Source organism: Pantherophis guttatus, chromosome 14 (assembly GCF_059756535.1).
Source record: "Pantherophis guttatus breed Tessera chromosome 14, ASM5975653v1, whole genome shotgun sequence".
Lineage (NCBI taxonomy): Eukaryota > Metazoa > Chordata > Lepidosauria > Squamata > Colubridae > Pantherophis > Pantherophis guttatus.
This window is the reverse complement of record NC_142076.1, coordinates 15,810,534-15,836,148: the sequence shown is the minus strand read 5'-3', so window position 1 is coordinate 15,836,148 and position 25,615 is coordinate 15,810,534. Positions and strand designations below refer to the sequence as shown.

Genomic DNA, 25,615 nt, shown 5'->3' with positions numbered 1-25,615 from the left:
AACAGCTGACCGAGTTTCTTTATTAATAACTGACATGCTTGTAAAATATTATCCTAAAATTGACTCCTCCTTTCAAAGGAGGAAACTATGAACTCTGGCCCAAAAATAAACATGGCAAACAGCACAAAAAATTCCGGTTATCTTGATTTTTTTTTTTCCTTCGTCCATTCCTTGCGTTCAAAGGTTAAATGTCTTGGGGATTTGAGTTTGTCCCATGAGTTCTGGACAACCATCTTTCTTTGAAGCTTGATTTTCCCTCCCTACTCAATGATGTAATTCAATCTTTTGGGACCTTGGATCTCGGTCCTTCAACAAAGCTTTATCTTCCCTCCTGCCCCTTTCATGCTTTTCCAATGGCTACTGACAGAAAGGCTGAATTACACAATAATCTTAATCCAGACACTTCAAGGTTTGTGTCTTCCAGTGGAGTGATAACCTGAAGATTCCTTACATCTTTATTGACAAGATTCCTTAGATCTTTATTGCAGCTTGTTCTCACATGAATGTAGCCAATCCTTGCTAAAAATAAATTATTTTTTCTTTGCAGACGAGACAATAAACGAAGGGTGGGAATGAGAGATAGGCTGGCAGGACACAAACATCCAGTCAACTGCGCAAGCAATGCGCTTAGTAGAAGTAATAGCAGTTGCTTATTTTTAAACGTGCTAAATAGTTACTTCGCTTATAGACCCGCGTGTAAACTTATTAATTGATTCAATTTCTACATGCTGTGGTCAGAGGTCTCGCTGTTTTTTGTTTTTATTTTTGCAATGTCATTGAAATATACTAAAATAAGCCATTAAAAATCAGAGGGGGAAAAGAGAAAAAATAAATTTAAAATTAGCCTATAATCCTACATAGTGAAATATTTATTTATTTATTTATTTATTTTATTGAATTTGTATATCGCTCTACTCCTGAAGGACTCAGGGCGGTGAATACCCTCATCCAGAATGTGGATGAGGGTATTCATGAAGGGGGATTTTGCAGTATCCTTCCCCTGGAATGGGGATTTTGCAGTATCCTTCTCCAGGAGTGGAGAGGGAATGGGGATTTTGCAGTATCCTTCCCCTGGAGTGGGATGGGAATGGGGATTTTGCAGTATCCTTCCCCTGGAGTGGAGAGGGAATGGGGATTTTGCAGTATCCTTTCCCTGGAGTGGGGTGGGAATGGGGATTTTGCAGTATCCTTCCCCTGGAGTGGGGTGGGAATGAAGATTTTGCATTGGGGATGCTGCAATGGTCATAAGTGTGAAAAGTGGTCATCAGTCACTTTTTTTTCCTGCCGTTGTAACTTTGAACAGTCATTAAACCAACTGTTGTAAGTTGAGGACTTTGTTGTTGTTAGTTGCAAAGTCATGTCCGATCCATCATGACCCCATGGACAACGTTCCTCCAGGCCTTCCTGTCCTTCACCATCCTCTGGAGTCCATTTAAGCTCACGCCGACTGCTTCAGTGACTCCATCCAGCCACCTCATTCTCCATCGTTCCCAGCATTAGGCTCTTCTTCCTCCTCATTAGGTGGCCAAAGTATTTGAGTTTCCTCTTCAGGATCTGGCCTTCTAAAGAACAGTCAGGGTTGATCTCCTCTAGGACTGACCGGTTGGATCTCCTTGCAGTCCAAGGGACTCGCAGGAGTCTTCTCCAGCACCAGAGTTCAAAGGCCTCCATTCTTTGACGCTCAGTCTTCCTTATGGTCCAACTTTCACAGTCATCCATTGCAACTGGGAAAACCATCGCCTTGACTAGACGCACTTTTGTTGGCAGAGTGATGTCTCTGCTTTTTAGTACGCTGTCTAGATTTGCCATAGCTTTTCTCCCCAGGAGCAAACGTCTTGTCATTTCTTGGCTGCAGTCCTCATCTTGGAGCCCAGGATCTGTCACTACCTCCATTTCTTCCCCATCTATTTGCCAGGAATGGAGAGGGCCAGATGCCATGATTTGATTTGATTTGATTTGATTTGATTTGATTTGATTTGATTTGATTTCATTTCATTTCATTTCATTTCATTTCATTTCATTTCATTTCATTTCATTTCATGACTACATGTCATTAAATCCATGCCTGAATGAAGACAGTCTCCATTACTGCTGTCTTCTCTGTCATGAAAAATCAATCAATCAATCATATCATCTCTTTCCATTTATTTATTTATTTGGAATTATGTGGAATGAACTGCCCCCGGAAATACGCAAGATCTCCGACCTCCGGGTGTTCCGCTGCGCATTGAAGACCTTGTTGTTCCGCCAGGCAGGGCTGTCAATATAATAATTTTAAATTGGGGTATTTTAATTTTTAGAGTTTTAAATCAGCCAGATCTATTTAATTATTTTAATTTTTAATTATTGTTGTGTCTTGTGTTTTTAAACTGGCTGTACACCGCCCTGAGTCCTTCGGGAGAAGGGCGGTATAGAAATAAAATTATTATTATTATTATTATTATTATTATTATTATTATTATTATTATTATTATTATTATTATTATTATTATTAATAATAATAATAATAATAATAATAATAATAATAATAATAATAATAATAATTTACTTTATTTGTTTGTGAAACATGTACAAGATAACAGGTATAAGTATAAACATGGACATGAGCACAGGTAATTAATATAAATGGGGACAGTAAAACAAGGACGGTAGGCACGCTGGTGCGCTTATGCACGACCCCTTTACGGACCTCTTAGGAATGGGGTGAGGTCCACCGTAGACCGTTTGAGGTTGAAGCTGTGAGGGTTTGAGGCTGTGACAACGGAGCCTGGTAGAGCATTCCAGGCAATGACCGGTCTGTTGCTGAAGTCGAATTTTCTGCAATCGAGTTTGGAGCAGTTTACCTTGAGTTTGTATCGATCGTTTGCCCGTAATATAATTTCAATCTGTAATTATAAGAAGAGCTCAGTCTTTGGAATGCCACTCACCAAGGACCCCAAATTTGACTTAAAACCTTTTAGCATGGAATCAATTCGCTTGGAATAATAGAATGAATGAAAACTGGGACAGCAAAGAACGGAAAAACGGTTTATTCGGGAAGGTCGAGCCGTCGCTTGATTTCGCTCCATTCTTGTTTCCGCAAGACACTCCGTTTAATTTTTCCAGCTGCCGTTTTGGGAAGCTCTTGGACAAATTCTATCTGTTCGGGGAAATTAAAAAGAAAAAAAAAATATCTTTTTTTTTTGCCCCTTCGTGGCAGCGCTGAACTCACGTGAATTTTGGGGGGAAGGGGCACGTGGGAATCCCAAGGTGATTTGGTTGGCTAGGCAAGGAAATAAAAATGCAATAAAATAAAATATAAAAATAAAACAAAGAAGGCAAAGGGAAATTACTTAGGTAAACATTGCCAAGAATCAGCCTACATTCATTCCAGAGCTGGGATTCAGCAGGTTCTGACCAGTTCTGGAGAACCGGTAGAGGAAACTTTGAGTAGTTTGGAGAACCGGTAAATACCACCTCTGACTGGCCCCACCCCCATCTATTCTCAGCCTCCCGAGTTCCAGCTGATCAGGAGGAAATGGGGATTTTGTAGTAACCTTCCCCTGGAGTGGGGTGGGAATGGAGATTTCACAGCATCCTCCCCCTGCCACGCCTACCAAGCCATGCCATGCCACGCCCACCAAGCCATGCCATGCCATGCCATGCCACGCCCACCAAGCCACGCCCACAGAACCGGTAATTTTGAATTACTACCACTGATTCACTCCCCATTGATCATGCTCAACTCGATTGCAAAGTTCAATCATTTTTTCAACAACTTTCCCGCTCCGACTTGCCTTCCTGGGATATTTATATGGAGCTGTAGATTTTTTCATATAGTCCTGGAGTTCGTGGATTAATGCCTCTGGATCGTGGGATAGAAAAGCAGGAGACAAGATGATAAACGCTTTGACCACCTGTGTGGGCACAAACACACCTGGGAGTGAACGCCTTGAGAAACGGGGTTATCAAGTTACTCCATGAATGATCTAAATCCTGGTTTGTAAATTTACTTCCTGCTGTAACTTGTTGTTGTTAGTTGCAAAGTCGTGTCTGACCCATCGCGACCAGTGATCAAGCGAACTGGTAGCGGCGGTGGCAGGAGGCTTCACCTACCTGCCCATCTCCATGCGCAGAAGCGTCATGCGCGCCCGCGCTCGGCTTTTGAAACCCACTACTGATCGCGACCTCATGGACAACATTCCTCCAGGCCTTCCTGTCCTCTACCATCCTCTGGAGTCCATTGTCAGCTTTGGAAGCCATATTAGGCTGGAAGCTTCCATGCTGCCCCCTCCTACTTTCCCACACATGAGAAGGTAGCATCATGGAAGCTTCCAGCCTACTCACGCTGACTGCTTCAGTGACTCCATCCAACCACCTCGTTCTCTACCGTCCCCTTCTTCTTTTGCCCTCCATCGTTCCCAGCATTAGGCTCTTCTCCAGAGAGTCCTTCCTTCTCCTTAGGTGGCCAAAGTATTTGAGTTTCCTCTTCAGGATCTGGCCTTCTAAGGAGCAGTCAGGGTTGATCTCCTCTAGGACTGACCGGTTGGATCGCCTTGCAGTCCAAGGGACTCGCAGGAGTCTTCTCCAGCACCAGAGTTCAAAGGCCTCCATTCTTTGGCGCTCGGCCTTCCTTACGGTCCAACTTTCACAGCTGTACATTGCAACTGGGAAAACCATCGCCTTGACTAGATGCACTTTTGCTGGCAGGGTGATGTCTCTGCTTTTTAGTATGCTGTCTAACTTTGCCATAGCTTTCCTCCCCAGGAGCGGTTCCTGGGAAGTGACTAACTAGAGGTAGTCCTCAATTTACATTCATTTATTTACATTAGATGACAGGGTGTTTCTTTGTGTGGGTAACGTGATTTGTTGAGATCTTTGAGCTTGGTTGTTGACTGGCAAACATTTCATTACCCAACTAGTTGCTCAGTGGGAATGAGTGATGTTACCTAGTCTGCTTTCCTAGTTGAGCTGATGATATTACCTAGTTGGGTAATGAAATGTCTGCAAGAAAACAACCAAGCTTAGTGGGCACCTTCAGTCGTCGTCCTTCTCTTTCTCCCCCTCCTCCTCTCTGCAAACCCCCTGTCCTTCTAGCACTGATGATGCTACCTAGTTTGGTCTACAAGAAAACAACCACGCTTAGAGAGCACCAAAGACCCCACAGTCATTGTCCTCCTCCTCCTCCTCCTCCTCCTCCTCCTCCTCCTCCCTCTAGCACTGATGATGCTATCTAGTTTAGTAATGAAATCAGGGCTGGGATTGAAAGATTTCTGCAACCGGTTTGCTGCCCGGTTGCTGGGTGGGCGTGGCCATGGGGGCGTGGCCTACTGCACATCCTGCAGCCCAGCAGGGGTCGTTTATGCCCTACCTGGGCTCTGGAGGCTTTCCTCGAGCCTCCAGGAGGGCGAAAACAGCCTCCAGAGCCCGCCCAGAGCCCAGAAACAGGCCCGTTTCCGGACTTTCGGTAGGCCTGTTTTTTTGCCCTCCGCACGGATTCTGCACTTACCTGGCATCCATGTGGAGATTCCTGGGAGGGGCGGAGTGGGTGGGGTCAGCCAGTCCTTGGAACAACCGGTTCAGCGAACCAGATTAAAATTAACATCAGGTTCGCCTGAATCGGTCTGAACCGGCTGTATCCCACCCCCGAACGAAAGGTCTGCAAGAAAACAGCCAAGCTCAGAGAGCCCCAAGGATCCCACGTTTTGACCTTGAGCTACAAATATTCTCGTCTATTGGATAATTTATGGCACAAGGGCCTAGCTTACCTCTCCTCTAACAGGATCTGGGCTACTGACAACAGCTGATTCGACCACTGCTGGGTGTTCCATCAAAGCGCTCTCCACTTCAAAAGGGCCAATGCGGTATCTAAAACAGACGTCATCGTTTTTTAACCCTTCTGTGAAGGGTAAAGGAAAGAAAACAACCCCGCCGTAGAAAAAGGAAACCCTACCCAGAGGAATTGATGATGTCGTCTGCCCGCCCAACGAACCAAAAATACCCTTCTTCATCTTTGACCGCTCTGTCTCCGGTGATATAAAAATCCCCACGTTCAGTGGCTGCCGTTTTTTCTGGGTTATCCTGGAAAGAACCAACCGTGAGTCCATGATCCAACATTTCTAGGTTCAATGGCCTTCCAGTTATGCGGACTACAGTTCTAGGAATTTTTCAACTAGTCTGGCCATCGATTAAAATTCCTCGGTTTACGACCACAATTGAGCCCAACATTTATGTTGCTAAGTCGAGTGGTGGGGTGGCCTCAAGGTGGAGCTCTCGCCTCACAATCAGGAGGCTGTGAGTTCGATCCTAGGTAGAGGCAGATATTTCTCTCTCTGGGCACACAAAGATTATATCCGCTGAACAAAACTCTGCATTAGCGACAGGAAAGGCATCCGGCCAGTAAACACTCAGTTGCCCAGACTCCAGCCCGCAAGGGATTATGGGGTCGTTAAAAGAGGATGATTATTTATGTTGCTAAGTGAGAAATTTGTTAAGTGAGTTTCCCCCCATTTTACAACTTTTCTTGCCACGTTTGTTAAGTGGATCACAGCAGTTGTTCAATTAGTAACACCGTTGTTAAGTGAATCTGGCTTCCCCATGGACGTTGCTTGTCCAAAGGTCCCAAAAGGGGATCGCATGACTCCAGGACACTGCAACCGTCATAAATATGAACCAGTCGTCAAGCATCCGAATGTAAATCATATGACCATGGGGAGGCTGCGACGGTAGTTAAGTGTGAAAAATGGTCCTAAGCCACTTTTTTCAGTGCTGTTGTAACTTCGAATACTAAGTTAAGGGAAATGTTGTAAGTCAAGGACTACGTGTACAGTATAAAGTATACAACCTGGAATAAATGCATACTAATCCCATTTACTGAAGTGTACATTAAAAAAGAAAATCATACTTACCGTGTACTTCGAGAAAAGGCAAAATGGTCGTTTGGGTTTGATTCTGATGGCCACGTCTCCTTCTTTCCCGGGGGGCTGAATATTTCCTTCATCATCAACAACCTTCAGAAATAAAAACAAAGCATCCCTCAGGCAAGTCCAGCAGAAATATGATTCATAAATAAAAAAGTATTGTTCTGATTGTGTTTATTGTCAGAGGTTTTCTAGTCCAACTCCCTGCCCAAGAGAGGAGTCCTTATATCAGTGATGGCTAATCTTTTCTGGACCGAGTAGCCAAATCGCACGCGTGCTCCCAAACCAGTAGTGGATTTCAAATTTTTTTTTACTACCAGTTCTGTGGGCGTGGCTTGGTGGGCATGGCATGGTTTGGTGGGCGTGGCAGGGGAAGGATACTGTAAAATCTCCATTCCCACCCCATTCCAGGGGAAGGATACTGTAAAAATCCCCATTTCCTCTCGTTCAGCTGGGACTTGGGAGGCAGACAATAGATGGGGGTGGGACCGGTCAGAATTTTTACTACCGGTTCTCCAAACTACTCAAAATTTCCGCCACCGGTTCTGCAGAACCGGTCAGAACCTGCTGAAACTCATCTCTGTCCCAAACCCCCAAAATGCAATGTGGATGCAGCCCCTGTGCATGCACGCGTGCCCCCCTCACACGCCCCACCCCCACGCATGCACGCGTGTCCCCCCCGCATAAGCTTTGCCCCCCCATGCATGCACGTGTCCCCCACATACCCCCTGCCCCCTGCGCATGTGCAACAGAGACCCGAAAACCAACTGGCCAGCGGAAGGCGTGCGTGTATGTGCGGTGGAGCTGAACTGGGGCCGACAGCTCGCGTGCCCACAGAGAGGGCGCAGTATGCCACCTCTGGCACGTGTGCCATAGGTTTGCCATCACGGCCTTATACCATCCTGGTCTAATGTCTGTCCAATTGCCATTTGAGACCTTCCCAGCTGGCTTCCGAAAAGCAAAGTCAATGGAGGAAACCAGATTCACTTTAGGACCACATGATTCAGTTAACAAGTGCAGGGATTGGCTGGGTACTTAAGAGCCGAGGTGGCGCAGTGGTTAGAGTGCAGTACTGCAGCTACTTCAGCTGACTGCTAGTTCAGCAGATCAGCGGATCAAATCCCACCGGCTCAAGGTTGACTCAGCCTTCCATCCTTCCGAGATGGGTAAAATGAGGACCCAGATTGTTAGGGGGCAATATGCTATTTAGTATACTGTCTTTGGTGTAAGCCGCCCAGAGTCCTCGGAGAGTGGGCGGCATAGAAATATGAATAATAACATAAATAAATAAATAAATAAATAAATAAATAAATAATAACAACAGCCTTGGGGAAAAAAAGGTTGTAAAATTGTGCATCATCCACTTAGCAAATGCTTCGCTTGGCAAAAGAAATTCTGGCTGCCAATTGTGGTTGTAAGTTGTTTCTCTATCTAACTAATGTACCTGTACGGTGTATTTATTTTTCTTTTGGTTGTGACCAGCATAAAGTAAAAAAAGAAAAGAAAAAGAGCATAAAGACAGTGACATAATTAATCACAGCATAACAACACCCTACGTTTAAAAATTGTATTGTACTGAATAGCAAAATTGGTCCTCCTTACCTGGACATCGTAGGGTGGAGATGCTTTTCCCATTGAGCCAGGCTTAATTTTCATCCCTTGGACATTCGCACAGATTGTTACCTGCAAGAGAGAGGAGGATGAGGCACAACCTGTCAGCACCATGGTAACAATGAGGAGATGGGATCATCAGACCCAACTTTTGGGGAAATGAAAAGGAGTCTACTGTGGAACCCTTGGTAATCTTTGAGGCTGGTTGTTGGCTTGTAGATGTTTCATTACCCACCTAGCTAACATCATCAGTTCTAATGAGTGTGCTCTCTGTTTATATACAGTAGCTTGCCCTAGGAAGTGTTGGTGTGGGGGATACCAGGGGTGAAATCCAGCAGCTTCTGACAGGTTCTGAAGAACCGGTAGCAGAAATTTTGAGTAGTTCGGAGAACCGGCAAATACCACTTCTGGCTGGCCCCAGGAGTGGGGAGGGAATGGAGATTTTGCAATATCCTTCCCCCAGGAGTGGGGAGGGAATGGGGATTTTGCAGTATCCTTCCCCCAGGAGTGGGGAGGGAATGGGGATTTTGCAGTATCCTTCCCCTGCCACACCCACTAAGCCACACCATGCCCACCAAGCCACGCCCACAGAACTGGCAGTAAAAAAATTAGATTTCACCACTGGGGGATACATAGAAATAAATCATAAACCGTTCAAAAGAGACAATAAAAAAATGCAAAGAATCAAAAAAAGAAGGTCCTAAGAAGACAATTCTAGCAATCAATACCCGGATAAGCAGGGATTAACACCAGACAAACTATCTAGTAGAAAACAATGCTCTTATTATGGAGCTACCAAGGGAAAAAACTACTCCCCCATCAATACAGATGCGGCAAGATACTGAATATAAAACAGGCCACACACACCAGCACTGATACTGTTACCTGGTTGGGTAATGAAACGTCTTCAAGCAAACAACCAAGTTTAGTGGAGCCTTGAGCTACAGAGATATTCTCTTTTATTGAAATGAATATACCGTTTCGGTTTGTCCGTATGCTTCATGGATATCCAATCCAGTCTGAGTCTTCCATTGCTCAAACACTTCAGGATTGAGTGGTTCTCCACCAGTCATGCAGTGCTTCAAGCTCCTGAATTTATAGCTTGGAAAGAAACAGAGACACTAATTAATTCACTTTTTTCTTCGGTGAGTTGGTTTTGCATACCTTTGGAAGGAAATGTGACTTCTGCTGCCCAAAGAAGACTGTTAAGGATATTCTTGGCTCATAACCGATGTTATGGGTTATTGAGCAGAGTACCCCTTGAGTATGCACATGAAAGCGGCTGAGAGTGAATAACCACAGTTAATATACAGGCACACTGAGTTGTAGTAGTCTTTTACTTTTTAGGAAAAAAGTAAAGCAAAGTCCAATAACAATCCAAGTCATACACAGATAAGGCGATAGTTAAAATATCAATTCAGGGATATTCCAAGTACAAAGTCTTCTTACCAGTTGTTGTCATTACACAATAAAACAGTTCTTCTTGAGTTTCAAACAGGAACAAGTTCAGTATTAAAACATTCAATAAATAGTAGAAAGCAACAAGTAGCAATGATCAAACAGTGATCATACAGAGAGAACAGGTAGAGAGTAACAGCAAATAAGCAGATAAAATGGTGTAGTGTCCACAAGCCATGATTCAGGCTTCCCCTTAAGTACATTGGCTACAGAGCTTAGCCAATCAGGATAGAGGATGATGCAATACAGTCTTAAAGCAATATAATACCTTTTGACAAACATGTATTGATAGTTTATATATTGCCTGACCAACTAGTTAGACAATAGTCATTTTCTAACAAAGACAACCATCAATCTCCATCCTGTTGCTCCATCACCAGGAACAGAGCTCAGCCTGAAGATTTATATTTACCTGAGGTCATCTTAGCAGCTCAGGATAGCCTGAGCACAGGTAGTCCTCTACTTATGACTACAATTGAGCCCAAAATATCTGCTGTTAAGTGAGACATTTGTTAAGTGGGTTTTGCCCCCATTTCACAACCTTTCTTGTCACAGTTGTTAAGGGAATCACTGCGGTTGATAAGTTAGTAACACCGTCGTGAAGCGAATCTGGCTTCCCCATAGACTTCGCTTGTCAGAAGGTCGCAAAAGGGGATCACGTGACCCTGCAACCGTCATAAATATGAGTCAGTTGCCAAGCATCTGAATTTTGATCACATCATCATTGGGATGCTTGGAAAGGTTGTAAGTGTGAAAACAATGGTCATAAGTCCCCCCCTTTTTTTTCCAGTGCCATTGTAACTTCGAACGGTCACGAAATGAATCGTTGTAAGTCGAGGACTACCTATATTGCCTATTGATCTGGCTTTGAAATCTCAGCTAAAGGGGGTTCAGCAATAGAACCCTCAGTTCAAAATCTCCTTTGCGACGCAAGAGATATTCACTACATGGGGACACAATTCAGTTGTGCAAGGAAGCAATCTTAGGAAATCATATTGAGAAATTAATGAGAAAATAAGGACTGCCCCGTGCAACTTAGAATAGAACAACAGAGTTGGAAGGGACCTTGGAGGTCTTCTAGTCCAACCCCCTGCTTAGGCAGGATACCCTACACTATTCAGACAAATGTTTGTCCAACCTCTTCTTAAAAACTTCCAGTGTTGGAGCATTCATAACTTCTGGAGGCAAATTGTTCCACTGATTAATTGTTCTAACTGTCAGGAAATTTCTCCTTAGTTCTAAGTTGCTTCTCTCCTTGATCAGTTTCCACCCATTGCTTCTTGTCCTGCCTTCAGGTGCTTTGGAGAATAGCTTGACTCCCTCTTCTTTGGGGCAGCCCCTGAGATATTGGAAGACTGCTATCATGTCTCCCCTGGTCCTTCTTTTCATTAAAGTAGACATACCCAGTTCCTGCAACCGTTCTTCATGTTTTAGCCTCCAGTCCCCTAATCCTCTTGGTTGCTCTTCTCTGCACTCTTTCTAGAGTCTCCACATCTTTTTTACATCATGGCGACCAAAACTGGATGCAGGATTCCAAGTGTGGCCTTACCAAGGCCTTATAAAGTGGTATTAGCACTTCACGTGATCTTGATTCTATCCCTCTGTTTATGCAGCCTAGAACAACAAAAAAAATACCTGGTGGCATCGTGCTGAACCATCATTGTATATGCAGTGGGAGCTGTACAGAAAGTTGTGATTGGATACTTTGCCAGCGTCTAGATGAAGAAAATGAATAGGCAAACAACATGAAGAAAATGTGTATGAAGGCAAGATAATACATAATCAAGATGATTTCTGTAAGATGGAAATGACCCAGCCTGAAATTTAAGATAGGCAGGGTTGAATTTCAACACAACATGCGAAATCTTAGAGCCAATTTTAGAAACGGTTGCTGCATCTGCTTAAAATTCTACGTCCAACAATGTTGGCCTGAGGGGTTCTTGGTGCTCTCTGAGCTTCAATGGTGGGATTCAGCCAGTTCGCACCACTTCGGGAGAACCGGTTGTTAACTTTCTGAGCAGTTTGGTGAACTGGTTGTTGGAAGAAATCATTAAGGCAGAGAACCGGTTGTTAAATTATTTGAATCCCATCACTGCTGAGCTTGTTTGCTTCCTTGCAGACATTTCATGACCAAACTAGGTACCATCATCAGTGCATCATCTATCTAGCATTGAAGATGTTACCTAGTTTAGTAATAAAACGTCTGCAAGAAAACAACCAAGCTCAGAGAGCACCAAGGATCGCATAGTCCTCCTTCTCCTTTTCCTCATCTTCTTCGCCCTCCGTCTCCTTCTTCCCCACTCCATAAACCCCACTCCCTTTAAACATTGATGTTGTTACCTAGCTGGGTAATGAAATGTCTGCAAGAAAACCACCAAGCTCAGAGAGCCCCATGGAGCCCACTGTTCAACCCTGAGCTACAAACATTCTCTTCTAATTTTGGCTGGTTCAGCCAAGCTACTTAATGCTTGAATTTCTACAACCCGCTCAACCGTAAATTATCTAGCTCTTTTTTAATAGGTGATGTGAACCTTGTCAAGGTGACTTTAACTGGGCAAACTACACAAAATCAAAGCAGGAACAATGAAGAGAACATTTCTAGTAAGCTGGGATCAAAATTATGAGGTCCTTGCAGGCGTGAAATGCTACCGGTTTGGTCCGGTTTTGGGGCGAACTGGTAGCGATTAAAACTACCGGTTCAGGCGAACCTGTAGTAAAGAAAAAGCTACCGGTTCAGTTGAACCAATAGTTAAAAAAAAAGTTATGATCCAACGATCAGCTGTGCCGCGCGGTTTAGCTTCGCTAGAAAGTAGTACACGCCAAAAGGAGGCTTGGGAAGGTAAGTAGAACAGCGAGTCGGGGGGATCAGCTGTGCCGCGCGGTTTAGCTTCGCTAGAAAGTAGTACGTGCAAAAAGGAGACTTGGGAAGGTAAGTAGAACAGCGAGGGGGGGAATCAGCTGTGCCGCACGGTTTAGCTTCACTAGAAAGCAGAAAATCCTGCTTTCTAGCAAAGCTAAACCACACGGCACAGCTGATCGTCGGATCGTAGCTTTTTTAAACTACTGGTTCAACCACTACCAGCTAACTACCAGTTCACCTGAACCAGTAGCTTTTTAAACGTGCAGCGCGCGCTTGGTGCACACTGCACATGGGCACGCAGCGTACGTTTGGTGCGCACTCGGGCATGCACAGCCAGTGAACCGGTAGCAAACTGGTTCAGATGTCACTCCTGGGTCCTTGTCCTTTACTTTGATGCCTTTTATAAATAGACATGCTTACATTTAATATGACTGTTGGTTCAAACCGGGGCAGATGATGTACAAAGACGCATGACCCATGGATCCATGGGCCAAATAAGTTGCTCCAGACTGTTTTTACCCATCCTGGATCTGAGGTATTCCAGAACACAGTTGAAGAAGACAGATTCATCCAGTGCCTGATCGAAAGAAAATAATATACAGGTAGTCTTCGAATTACGACCGCCTGTTGAGACCAGAACGTTCACGGTTCAGCAAGGCGATTGTTAAGTGAGTCCCACCCAATTTTTTGACCTTTTTTTTTTTTGCAATGGCTGTTATCTGAATCATGGGGTCATTAAGCGAATCCAGCTTTCTCCATTGACTTTGCTTGTTGGAAGCCGGTTGGAAATGAAGATCATATAAACCAAGCCAAGCCAAGCCAAGCCAAGCCAAGCCAAGCCAGGCCAAGCCAGGTCAAGTCAGGTCAAGTCAGGTCACGTCAGGTCACACCAGGTCAAGTCAAGTCAAGTCAAGTCAAGTCAAGTCAAGTCAAGTCAAGTCAAGTCAGGTCAAATCAAGCCAAGTCAAGCCAAGCCAAGCCAAGCCAAGCCAAGCCAAGCCCAGCCCAGCCCAGCCCAGCCCAGCCCAGCCCAGCCCAGCCCAGCCCAGCCCAGCCCAGCCCAGCCCAACCAAGCCCAACCAAACCAAACCAAATCATTAACTAAATAAATAATCCCGGCCTTCCAAATCAATGCCATGATATTACCTGCCACTGGATGTAAATCCAATGCCATAACTGGAGTGGCAATGCTCCACCATTTTGGGCGACCCGGTGCTTCCGCTCGTAAAGTAGATCAGCATTAAGTCTTCACTTCGTGACTTGACACAGTCGTGGTCACCAGAGGCTGCTCTGGAAAAGAAGCAGGTTGGTTTTGATGTGCAATTAGATTTTGCAATGGGGGGAGGGGCTAGGGGTTTTTCTTTCCCAATTGGGATTTATATACATCCGTGAATGGAATTCCGGGGAGTTTCTCCACATCCGGAAGGCAGCATCAGCAACTCTTCCAAGAAATTCAGAGCATCTTAGTCAAGAATGCAGTGCAGATGTTTAGGACTAGAACTGAAGGAATGTGGAACAGCTGCCGGTTCAAAGAACCAAGCTTGCTTCTTATTTATTTCTATTTAATTTATATCCCACCTTCATTGTTTTTATAAACAGCTCAAGGTGGTGGACACACACATGACTCCTTCCTTCTCCTATTTTCCCCACAACAACAACAACAACCCAGTGAAGTGAGTTGGGATGAGAAGAAGGTCCAAAGTCACCCAGCTGACTTTCATGCCTATGGCGGGATTAGAACTCCCAGTCTCCTAGTGATTGAGCCAAAGTCCCCTACTTGGCTTTCATGTCTAAGGCAGGACTGGAGCTCACCATCTGCTGGTGATTGGCCCAAAGTCCTCTACTTGGCGTTCATGCCTAAGGAGGGACTAGAACTCCCAGTCTCCTAGTGATTGACACAAAGTCCCCTAGTTGACTTTCATGCCTAAGGCAGGACTGGAACTCACCATCTCCTGGTGATAGGCCCAAAGTCCCCTGTTGACTTTCATGTCTAAGGCAGGACTGGAACTCACCATCTCCTGGTGATTGGCCCAAAGTCCCCTGTTGACTTTCATGCCTAAAGAGGGACTGGAACTCACCATCTCCTGGTGATTGGCCCAAAGTCCCCTGTTGACTTTCATGCCTAAGGCAGGACTGGAACTCACCATCTCCTGGTGATTGGCCCAAAGTCCTCTACTTGGCATTCATTCCTAAAGAGGTACTAGAACTCCCAGTCTCCTGGTGATTGACCCAAAGTCCCCTAGTTAACCTTCATGCCTAAGGCAGGACTGGAACTCACCATCTCCTGGTGATTGGCCCAAAGGTGGGACTAGAACAGTGATGGGTTGCTCCCGGTTTGGTCCGGTTCTATAGAACCGGTAGTAAAACCGGCAGGAGGCTCCGCCCACCCACCACAATGTCATCATGGGTGATCTGTGCATGTGCAGAAGTGCACGATCCCGCTGCGAACCGGTAGTAAAGGTAAGTGGAACCCGTCCCTGGACTAGAACTCCCAGTCTCCTGGTGATTGACACACAGTCACCCAGTTGACTTTCACACCCAAGGCAGGACTGTAACTCAGCATCTCCTGGTGATTGGCCCAAAGTCACCCAGTTGGCTTTCATGGCTAAGTCAGGACTAGAACTCCCAGGCTCCTGCTTTCTAGCTTGATGCCTTAACCACTAGAAACTGGCTTCTTATATGGTCCAATAAGAAGCAGCTCATAAAACAATACTCCAACCCAGAAGATGATGATCTAGTTCTAACTTTTATTGGACTACGTACTGCAATAAGTCACTGAAATTCAGCCAGCCAGCTCTGCCTCTGTCGGACACAACAAGCTTGGTTGTCAGAAATTTGCATTCAGCTGCGATCGAATCCACTGCAACGACGGACTGATCGGCCACCACAATGCATTTGGCTTTGGAAGCTTCAATTCTATAGGAAATGTCTTTAGCTGTTAGCTGAGGTGTTCCAGGAATGAAAATAATCCCTAGGAAAGAAGAAAGGAAGAAAGCGATAAGAGAAACCAATATGAAGGCTCCATTTCATAGATAAAGTGAAGTTTGTGTAGGTTTCCTCTATCTGGTGCCAGCTCCGGTTGATGGATTTCCCAACATGGCCACGTTGACCAAGGATGATGAGAGTTTGGTCTAACTTATCTATGTGACTGGGCCTTTCTCGGGTTGGGGAAACGGTGATACAGAAAAACACAGTTGCAAATCCTTCATTGCTAAGTTTATGAGATGAATTTGAGCTACCCAACATCACTCAACCTACCCTACACTGCAGAATATCTGGGAGATAGATAGAATATTCATTGGCACTCTTAGGAAGAGTGTCAATTAGGACACCTCTTAGGAATGTCCCCTAACATTGTTAGGAAGAGAGTCCACCAGGAAACAGAATATCAGAATAACAGTTGGAAGGGACCTTGGAGGTCTTCTAGTCCAACCCCCTGCTTAGGCAGGAAACCCTACATCACTTCAGACAAATGGTTATCCAACATCTTCTTAAAAAACTTCCAGTGTTGGAGCATTCACAACTTCTGGAGGCAAGTTGTTCCACTGATTAATTGTTCAAACTGTCAGGAAATTTCTCCTTAGTTCTAAGTTGCTTCTCTCCTCGATTAGTTTCCACCCATTGCTTCTTGTTCTACCCTCAGGTGCTTTGGAGAATAGGTTGACTCCTTCTTCTTTGGGGCAGCCTCTGAGATACTGGAAGACTACTCTCATGTCTCCCCTAGTCCTTCTTTTCATTAAACTAGACATACCCAGTTCTCATACCCATATCAATGTCATAAATAGAATGGAATGGAATGGAATGGAATGGAATGGAATAGAATAGAATAGAATAGAATAGAATAGAATAGAATAGAATAGAATAGAATAGAATAGAATAACAGAATTGGAAGGGACCTTGGAGGTCTTCTAGTCCAACCCCCTGCTTAGGTAGGAAACCGTACACCACTTCAGACAAATGGTTATCCCACATCTTCTTAAAAACTTCCAGTGTTGGAGCATCTACAACTTCTGGAGGCAAGTTGTTCCACTGATTAATTGTTCTCACTGTCAGAAAATTTCTCCTTAGTTCTAGGTTGCTTCTCTCCTTGATCAGTTTCCACCCATTGCTTCTTCTCCTGCCCTCAAGTGCTTTGGAGAATAGCTTGACTCCCTCTTCTTTGGGGCAGCCCCTGAGATATTGGAACCCTGCTATCATGTCACCCCTGGTCTTAGCCTCTGCTTCTTAGGAATGTCCACTGGCCCACTTAGGAAGAGTGTCCATCAGGACACCTCTTAGGAATGTCCACTGGTACTTTTCGGAAGCAGAGGCTGAGGGTTGTCTTCCCTATAACATTTACTAACCTGTTCGCATACACGCCAGAACGAGTAGCCACCACTCTGGAATACGAGGCAGAACGATCAAAACTTTGTCCCCTCTTTGCAAGCCACACGGACCAGAAAGGACATTGGCAGCTTTTCGGGACAAGAAAGCCAGCTCCTCAAAGCTCCACTTCACCTCTTTGTTCTGACCGTTGACCCACCAGAAGGCTGGGTGGTGAGCTCTCTTTCCATCCTAGAGGGCAACTCAAGAAGTTAAAATTCAAGTAGGGGCAGCTGAAAACCTATCCCCGTGATGGCAAACTTATGGCATGTGTGCCACAGATGGCACATGGAGTCCTCTCTGCGGGCACGCCAGCTGTCGCCCCAACCCAGCTCCACGGGGCATGCGCATATGCCTCCCGCCGACCAGCTGGTTTTCGGGTCTCTGCCGTGCATGCATGGAGGCAGGGGCACATGCAAGTGCATTCACGCGTGTGTGCGCTTTGGGCAGTCGGCACCAAAAAAGTTAACCATCACTGACCTATCCTAATCCAAACAATATCTTATGATCAACTGCAAAAGAAAAGAAAAGCTAACCAGGAAGCAAAGAAACCAGCACATCCTCCCCTCGGTGACTCCACGAGGACATCAAAGCTTGCGTGCTTCCAACATTAACTTAACTTCATGCCCTACGTGGTTGCGTGGTCCTTTCTTGCAAAAGGAGCGCAAGGAGCCTGAGTGGCGTAGGACATTAATGCCTCCTACTAAGGCAGCATTTAACATCCAGCTGCCTGCAATTACTGCGAGTTCAATTCTCACCAAGCTCAAGGTCAACTCAGCCTTCCATCCTTTCTAAGGTGGGTAAAATGAGGCCCCAGTTTGTTGGGGGCAATAAGCTGACTTTGTATAAAATATACAAAAGGATGAAGGCTATTGCTTCACGCATTGTAAGCCGCCCTTACAATGAGTCTCCGGAGAAGGGCGGCATATAAAAATAAATAAATAAATAAATAATGTTACCTTTTCCTCTTGGGTCCATTTGTCCACCACGTCGCTTGCAAAGTTGAAGTACTCGGGCACTTCCTGTTCACCCCGATTAACAGCTTCATAATACGAGGGGATCAAAGAAGCCACGTGTCTCTTTGCTTGGTGAAGGAACACCCAAGGAGTCTGCAGGTGCCCAAAGCACCTGACTAGGAGTTTCATGACCCCAGTTTGAGATCAGCAATCAAGGGCTTGATTTCCTGCAAAAATAGGGAAGGGGAAGGGAGGGAAAGCAAGGGAAAGGAAAGGGGAGAATGTGCGAGGAAGGGAAGGAGAAGGAAAAGGGGAAGGGAACCCTGAGTTCCTTATAAAGCTACAGGAATCTTAGTAGATGCTTTGTGGCTCTCTAAGGGGATGACTTATTGGTTATCTTTAAAAAAATGTTCCCGACAAAGTGTATGAAAAACCAATCTCTTAGCCTGCACTTCACCTTACACAAAATAGCTTATCGTATTTTTCGGAGTATAAGACGTACCTTTTCACCCCCCTAAAAGTGGGTGAAAAGTTAGGTGCGTCTTATAAATCGAATACGGGCGTTTTGGGGCTCCCGAACTCTCCGCGCGTCACATTTTCGCCCTCCCTGGCTCCCAGAAGCACTCTGTGCGGCCCATGTGAGCACTGCAGAGTGCTTCTGGGGGCCAGGAAGGGCGAAAACATGATGCGCAGAGGCAAAAAAGTATTTTTTTTCTTGTTTTCCTCCTGTAAATTTAGGTGCGTCTTATAGTCTGAAAAATACGGCATTTTGTTGTAAGTGCACCATCTCAACCACTTACAGGTTGGGGCTGGTTTTCAGCATCTCTCTGGAGGCTGATGTCTATTCTGCCCAACAGACTTGGGCAAAATTTAAGATGTGTGGACTTCGGCTCCCAGAATTCCCCAGCCAGCATTGGAATTCTGGGAGTTGACATCTGATCATTGCTGAGGTTGAGAAAAGCTGCCCTACTGGAACAGGGAACGGTTATCAGATCTGGTCTACCTTGCAGGACTGGCACTTGAGCTGGGAACCACCCTGAGAGCTCCAGCAGCTTAGATTCTGAGACTTCTAAACATTATTAAAGGGGAGGGAAAAAAGCAAATATCTTTTTTGCTTTCGTAAAATGGGAAACGGATGCAAATTATAGCATAAACCCCAAACGTATCCTTAGGACTAAAATACAAAGGGGAAAAATAAATTCCCCAGAAATAGGGATGTACATTTAGGGTTCCTCATCCCTCTACATACATTCTCTGCAGCCTTTGGCCACCCAGAGTTAAGGTAAAAGGTAAAGGTTCCCCTCGGACATCTGTGCTACTCGTTCCTGACTCTAGGGGGTGGTGCTCATCTCCGTTTCAAAGCCGAAGAGCCAGCGCTGTCCGAAGACGTCTCCGTGGTCATGTGGCCGGCATGACTCAATGCCAAAGGCGCACGGAACGCTGTTCCCTTCCCACCAAAGGGGGTCCCTATTTTTCTACTTGCATTTCTTACGTGCTTTCGAACTGCTAAATTGGCAGAAGCTGGGACAAGTAACGGGAGCTCACCCCGTTATGCAGCACTAGGGATTTGAACCACTGACCTGCCGACCTTTCGATCGACAAGCTCAGCGTCTTAGCCACTGAGCCACCGCGTCCCTTGCAGGTCCTTTGCACCGCGTCCCTAACCCAAAGTTAGCCTGCTTCAAATTCAGAGTAATGGTTCAAAAATCAAGCACGTTTCCTAAAGACACCGCTAGATGGCGCTTTGCCACACAGGACCGTTCTAAACTCTGGCGGGAACCATTTTTTCTCCTTTTATCTGAATTTCCTTCTATTTGTTTTCCTTTTAGATTAGAAAAACCAACCGTCCCTTCGAGGATCCGGGAGAACAAAGGGACAAGAAGTCTTTGAATGAAGGATGAAGTGCAAGAACTGTTACACAGAGTTAGGAACAGTCCACATCAGAGAACGTTTCAATTTGGTTCTCATCTCCAAATTGGTTGTGTTTTTTTAAAAAAAAGTCCTACCTGAAATACCGTGGAGATGCTTTCTATCTTCCTAGGAAAGACCCTCACTCATTTTCTCACTGGGAAGGACCCATTTTTAGTGTGCATTTCTTTGCTTATTTAATCTGCCACTCAGGGATGGTATTCACTTGCCTTTGCTACCAGTTCGCAAATGTGAGCACGCACATTTGTGAGCATGGGCAGAGCCTTCTGCACATGTGCAGAGTGTCAAAAATGGGACAAGATGATGTCCTGGTAGGTGGGCGGAGCCTCCCGCAGTCGGTGTTACCGTTTCGCCCCGAACCGGATAGAACCGGCTGAATTTCACCTCTGATCTTACTCCATTTATGCCTGCAAAATGTCCATGATTTGAGGGCAAAGAAGAAATCGGCATGACCTCTGGGCTTGTTTTGAAGAACATCCTGGATGTACCGCAAATCTAGAATGCTCTCTTGAACTTACCGACTTCCAGCCTTCTAGAAGTGGAAGGGAAGACGTGGCGGAGTAGATTTTGCACGGTAGTTGCCCAAGACATCCAGTTAAGCTCTGTTCATTATTGTATAGTGTGCTTCAGTAGGCAAGAACCAGACCAGCATAGCTACCACAGCATTTATTGACTCAAAACTGGAACTGAGGAACTGCAGGCAAATGCCTGTTATTTATACCCCAGGACCACAGGGCCTTAACCAATCATAGTGGCTTGAAAAAGCCCGCCCAAATATGAAGGTATCAAGTTTCCCTCCAAACCAGTTGGAGTTAACAGTTAGGGTCATCTAAAAGGTTAGTTTCCTTTAGCAGGGCTTAACACAACTACGTGCATTCAATACCTAACATTCATCCTGATCTGTTGTCTCAGAGATGAAGCTTTTTAAAAGGGAAAATAGGAAAGACTGAACTGTCCGTCAGGTGATAGAGTGATGGGTCGAAGTCCTGTTTGGCTTCAGAGCAATGACCGAGGGGCAAATGACCCGTCTCATCCATCTCATCTGATGAGGACACAAATAACAGTTGAATGGGAGGAAGAGAGAGAAGAGATGAGGAAGGGAGAATGGAGAAGGAGGAGGAGGAGGAGGAGGAGAAAGAGAAAGAAAAAGAAAGGAGGAGGAGGAGGAGGAGGAGGAGGAGGAGGAGGAGGAGGAGGAGGAGAGGAGGAGATAGAGAAGGAGGAGGTGGTGGTGGAGGAGGAGGAGGAGGAGGAGAGGAGGAGATAGAGGAGGAGGAGGTGGTGGTGGAGGAGGAGGAGGAGGAGGAGAAAGAGGAGAAGAAGAAGGAGAAGGAGAAGGAGAAGGAGAAGGAGAAGGAGAAGGAGAAGGAGAAGAAGAAGTTGTCATGTTATGTCACATATAATGTGACACATCGGGCAACCTTCACCCCCAAAAGTTCATGTCACTTTCAAGCTTTCTTTTTACACTCTCCAGAACTTTCCATAATTACACTGCTAAAAATCAGCTGATTCCCCCCTGCCTTATCTGAATAATATAGCATACAGGGAAAACAGTTTATTTATTTATTTATTTATTTATTTAATTTGTTTAAATTTCTATACCGCCCTTCTCCAAATAGGACTCAGGGCGGTGCACAGCCTAAGTAAAAACAAAGCATACAAAATTTAAAAAACAGTATTAAAATAATTAAATATTCTGGCCGTAAATTAAAACAACCCAATTTAAAATCAATTTAAAATTTAGCTCAAGCCAGCCCAGCTAGTTGAAATAAATAGGTTTTCAGGGCCCGACGAAAAATCCGGAGGTCTGTTATTATACGTAACTCTGGGGGAAGGTTATTCCAGAGGGTGGGCGCCATCACAGAGAAGGCTCTCCCCCTGGGGGTCGCCAGCCGACATTGTCTGGTGGATGGCACCCTGAGGAGGCCCACTCTGTGCGAGCGTACTGGCCGGTGGGAGGCTATTGGTGGCAGTAGGCGGTCTCGTAAGTACCCCAGCCCTAAGCCATGGAGCGCTTTAAAGGTGGTCACCAACACCTTGAAGCGCACCCGGAAGACCACCGGGAGCCAGTGCAGCTCGCGCAGGAGAGGTATCACATGGGAGCACCTCGTCGCCCCCATAATCCCCCGCGCGGCCGCGTTCTGGACCAGCTGGAGCCTCCGGGTGCACCCCAGGGGGAGCCCCATGTAGAGAGCGTTGCAGTAGTCCAGGCGGGAAGTGACGAGTGCCTGAGTGACTGTGCGTAGAGAGTCCCAATCTAGAGAGGGGCGCAAGTCCCGATCTAGAGAGGGGCGCAACTGGCGTATCAGGTTTAGCAGTCAAACCCCAAAGAGCTCAACCCGAAGCTTGCGATTCTCAACGACTCGCTTTTAACACCCCTGGGTCCTCTTTTTCAATTCTCTCCAGTGGACTAACTTCCTTTCCATTTTATTTTCCCAATCTACTGTTTCCTAGAAGAACACCCCCATCGACATCTCATTCAATCCCTGAACATTTCACTCGCCGACTCCGAAAGTTGGTGAAAAATTCAATTGGGCACAAGTCTTCGTTTGCTGCAGGAATGAAAACGGAATTCTTTCCACTACGGGAAGACTTCTTCAGAGGAGATAATTCAATGTGAAAAGGAGATTTGGGGTTATTCTTTTGAAGCGGTTGGCAGCCGAGTCTGGCTAAAGGATGATGGATGGCGAGCTCCCAATAATTAGGATGAAATTCAACGTTTCATGGATATATGACACTGATCAGCACGAGAAGATTAAAAATCTCCTGCCCCATTTATCAAGGCTTTCTCAGAAAAATCTCAGGGCGGGGGGAAACAACGGTGTCCCCATTGAACAGTGAAGAGGTGAACATTTGAGCTCCTTTGAAGGTCCATGGAAATCTTGAATGTGGCTTCTCAGAAATTGCCACAGTATTGTCCCTACTCAGTTTGACAGAGGGAAAAACAATTAATCACAGGTAGCCCTCGATGTACGACCACAATTGAGCCCAAAGTGTCTTTTGTTAAGTGAGACATCTGTTAAGTGAGTTTTGCCCCGTTTTATGACCTTTCTTGCCACAGTTGTTAAGTGAATCGCTGCGGTTGATAAGTGAGTCACCCGGTTGTTAAGCGAATCTGGATTCCCTGTTGACTTTGCTCATCAGAAGGTCGCAAAAGGAGATCTCTCTCTTTTAATCTTGGCTGTTCACCGCCCCGAGTCCTTCGGGAGAGGGGGCGGTATAAAAATTTAATAAATAAATAAATTTAATAAATAAATAAATAATCTCACGTGACCCTGGGCACAGCAACGGTCATAAGTATGAACCGGTTGCCAAGCATCTGAACTTCGATCGCGCGATCCTGGGAAAGTTACACAGGTCGTAACTGTGAAACACGGTCATAGGTCGCCTTTTTCAGGGCCGCTGTAACTTTGAACCGTCACTCAACGAACTGTAGTAAGTCGAGGACTACCTGTACAGGCGGCCCTCGACTTATGACCTCAACGGAGCCCAAAATCTCTGTTGCCGAGCAAAACGGTGTCTCACAAGGTCTCACTTAGCTCCAGAAATTTTGGGTCCAATTGTGGTCGTACATTGAGGACTAGCGGCACAGATTACAAAAGGTGTGTCAGATGTAAATGCCTTATTCCCTAATGTGTAAATAATGTATATATGGGATATCAGGGGTTAACTTATTCTTTGACTCTTAATGTATTCATAATTCCCCACTCCCACTCTTGGCTCCACCCTTTGTATATATAAGGAGCCACCTTCACCATTTTCTTCGCTTCTATCTGTGAATATTCAGTGAATATAGAATGCCTATTATAATTAAAGAGAAATATATTTAAACCTCTAACTCTTATTATTATTATTGAGTCTGATCCTGAAAATATTGCAACAAGCTGGTAGCAGAGGATGGTTAATTGACTCAATAAATACCTAAAAATGTCTAAGAAAGATAGGCCCAACACCAGGGCCTACAGCAAAGAAATAGAAACTGAACAAGAAATAATCAACGAATCCACAAACGCGATTTCGAGAGAATCCGAAGAATACACCACTGAAGAAGAAGAATTAATAAATGAAAATGATGACCAGGAGGAAATCGAAATAGAAAATAACGAACTCAGGTCAGAGATATTGAAGTTATTAAAAAGCCAGAAGAATGATGAAAGCCTCATCGCGAACCTCCAAGAAATGCTGAAGAACAGCGGAGCAGCGAGAGAGAAAAACATCGCTAAAGAGAAACCCAAAGACCAAAAAACTGTGAGTGATATGACTACAGAGAAAGTCGTTATGAAAAAGAAAAAATGTGATCCCGCGCGAAATTTTGAATGGCAGCCATCTTGGTTTCAACAAGCCTCCAAAGTGAACGAAGCAGAGCCAATCAAAATGCTCAGTTCAAAATTTCTGGCGCGAAAAACGTTATCAGACAACGAAAGTGAAAAGGAGGATTCAAACTCTTCGGAAGAGCCAGAATCAGAAAGTGAAGACGACTTAACGAAATCCCAAGTAAAGTCAGCAATGAAGACGCTTTTTGCTGCATTTGGGCCAAAATTAAAAATTTCCAAAGCGCCAACGAAGAAGCAAGCGAACAAGCCGATACTTCAAGACCTGCACGCTCCCATCCTGACTTCGAGAGCGACGACGCCCGAGCCCAGAGGGCCATGTCGATTCCGCCCCACACCGCAGACCGAAGCAAGTGCCAACGCACCCAAAAGAAAGAGAAGAGCAGTCGCCGCCATCAGAACTCCTAAGACCGAGCCAGAGACCGACTCGTCTGAAGAGGAGCGGAGCGAGCGAGCTACAATGGAGAGAACCTTCCACGACGACACCAAAGAAGAAATGAACAACGCGCATGTGCGAAACTACGTAGACGGTCCGGAAAGACTTGAACTGGCCAGAGAACCGCGCAGACTCGTTGCGAGCATCCCCATGCCGTTTTGCAATTTCCTACACTTGCGAGACCACGGACTACCTCAGGTTGTAAGTAATGGACAAAATAATGTGGGAAACTTACCCAGTGACTTCCCAAAACTTAGGGTTGATGGCATTAATTTGCAAGAATGGTATCAACAACTCCAGGTTGTCTTTATGAAAGAAAATTTACTATTTTTTATCACTAGTCCCCCAAGAAGACCTTGGACTTTAAAAATAGATTGTTTACACCATAAAGCATTTTTCTTAATAATATCTAGCGTATCTCCTGCAATGTATCATAGCATCAAACCAAATCTAACTGTTTCAGAAATAATTCAATGCATGTTTAATTTGTTTCACAGCGATAGTGTAGCTACCACCACAAGAATGTCTAAGGACTTCTTTTCTTCCAGAGTAAAACCAGGGGTTTCCATAAGTGAGCATTTAATATCTTTAAACAAAATAAGAGCTGAACTGCATTTGAGGGGGGAAGTGATTTCAGATCAAACAATGAAAAGTGTTATTATCAATTCACTTGATTCATCATGGGATAGTTTTATGTCACACTTAGACACCATCAATCTAGGATATTTATCCATAGAAAGTCTATCTAACAAATTGATAGCAGAAGACAATTC

At 45.1% G+C, this 25,615-nt stretch overlaps 1 protein-coding gene across 1 annotated transcript; it reads right to left on the bottom strand.

Moving 5' to 3' along the window:
• Positions 1–2,537: 2,537 nt before the first annotated feature.
• LOC117670792 (acyl-coenzyme A synthetase ACSM5, mitochondrial-like) lies at positions 2,538–20,743 on the bottom strand. Its single transcript, XM_060692902.2, has 14 exons — positions 20,594–20,743; positions 18,150–18,373; positions 17,172–17,382; positions 15,592–15,799; positions 13,975–14,118; positions 13,249–13,405; positions 11,604–11,683; positions 9,488–9,611; positions 8,502–8,582; positions 6,888–6,989; positions 5,933–6,060; positions 5,748–5,847; positions 3,777–3,896; positions 2,538–3,139 (listed from the first exon to the last, which is right to left on the bottom strand). Exons 2-14 carry the CDS (start codon positions 18,333–18,335, stop codon positions 3,029–3,031), a joined length of 1,752 nt encoding a protein of 583 aa, XP_060548885.2. The 5' UTR covers positions 18,336–18,373; positions 20,594–20,743; the 3' UTR covers positions 2,538–3,028.
• Positions 20,744–25,615: the final 4,872 nt, after the last annotated feature.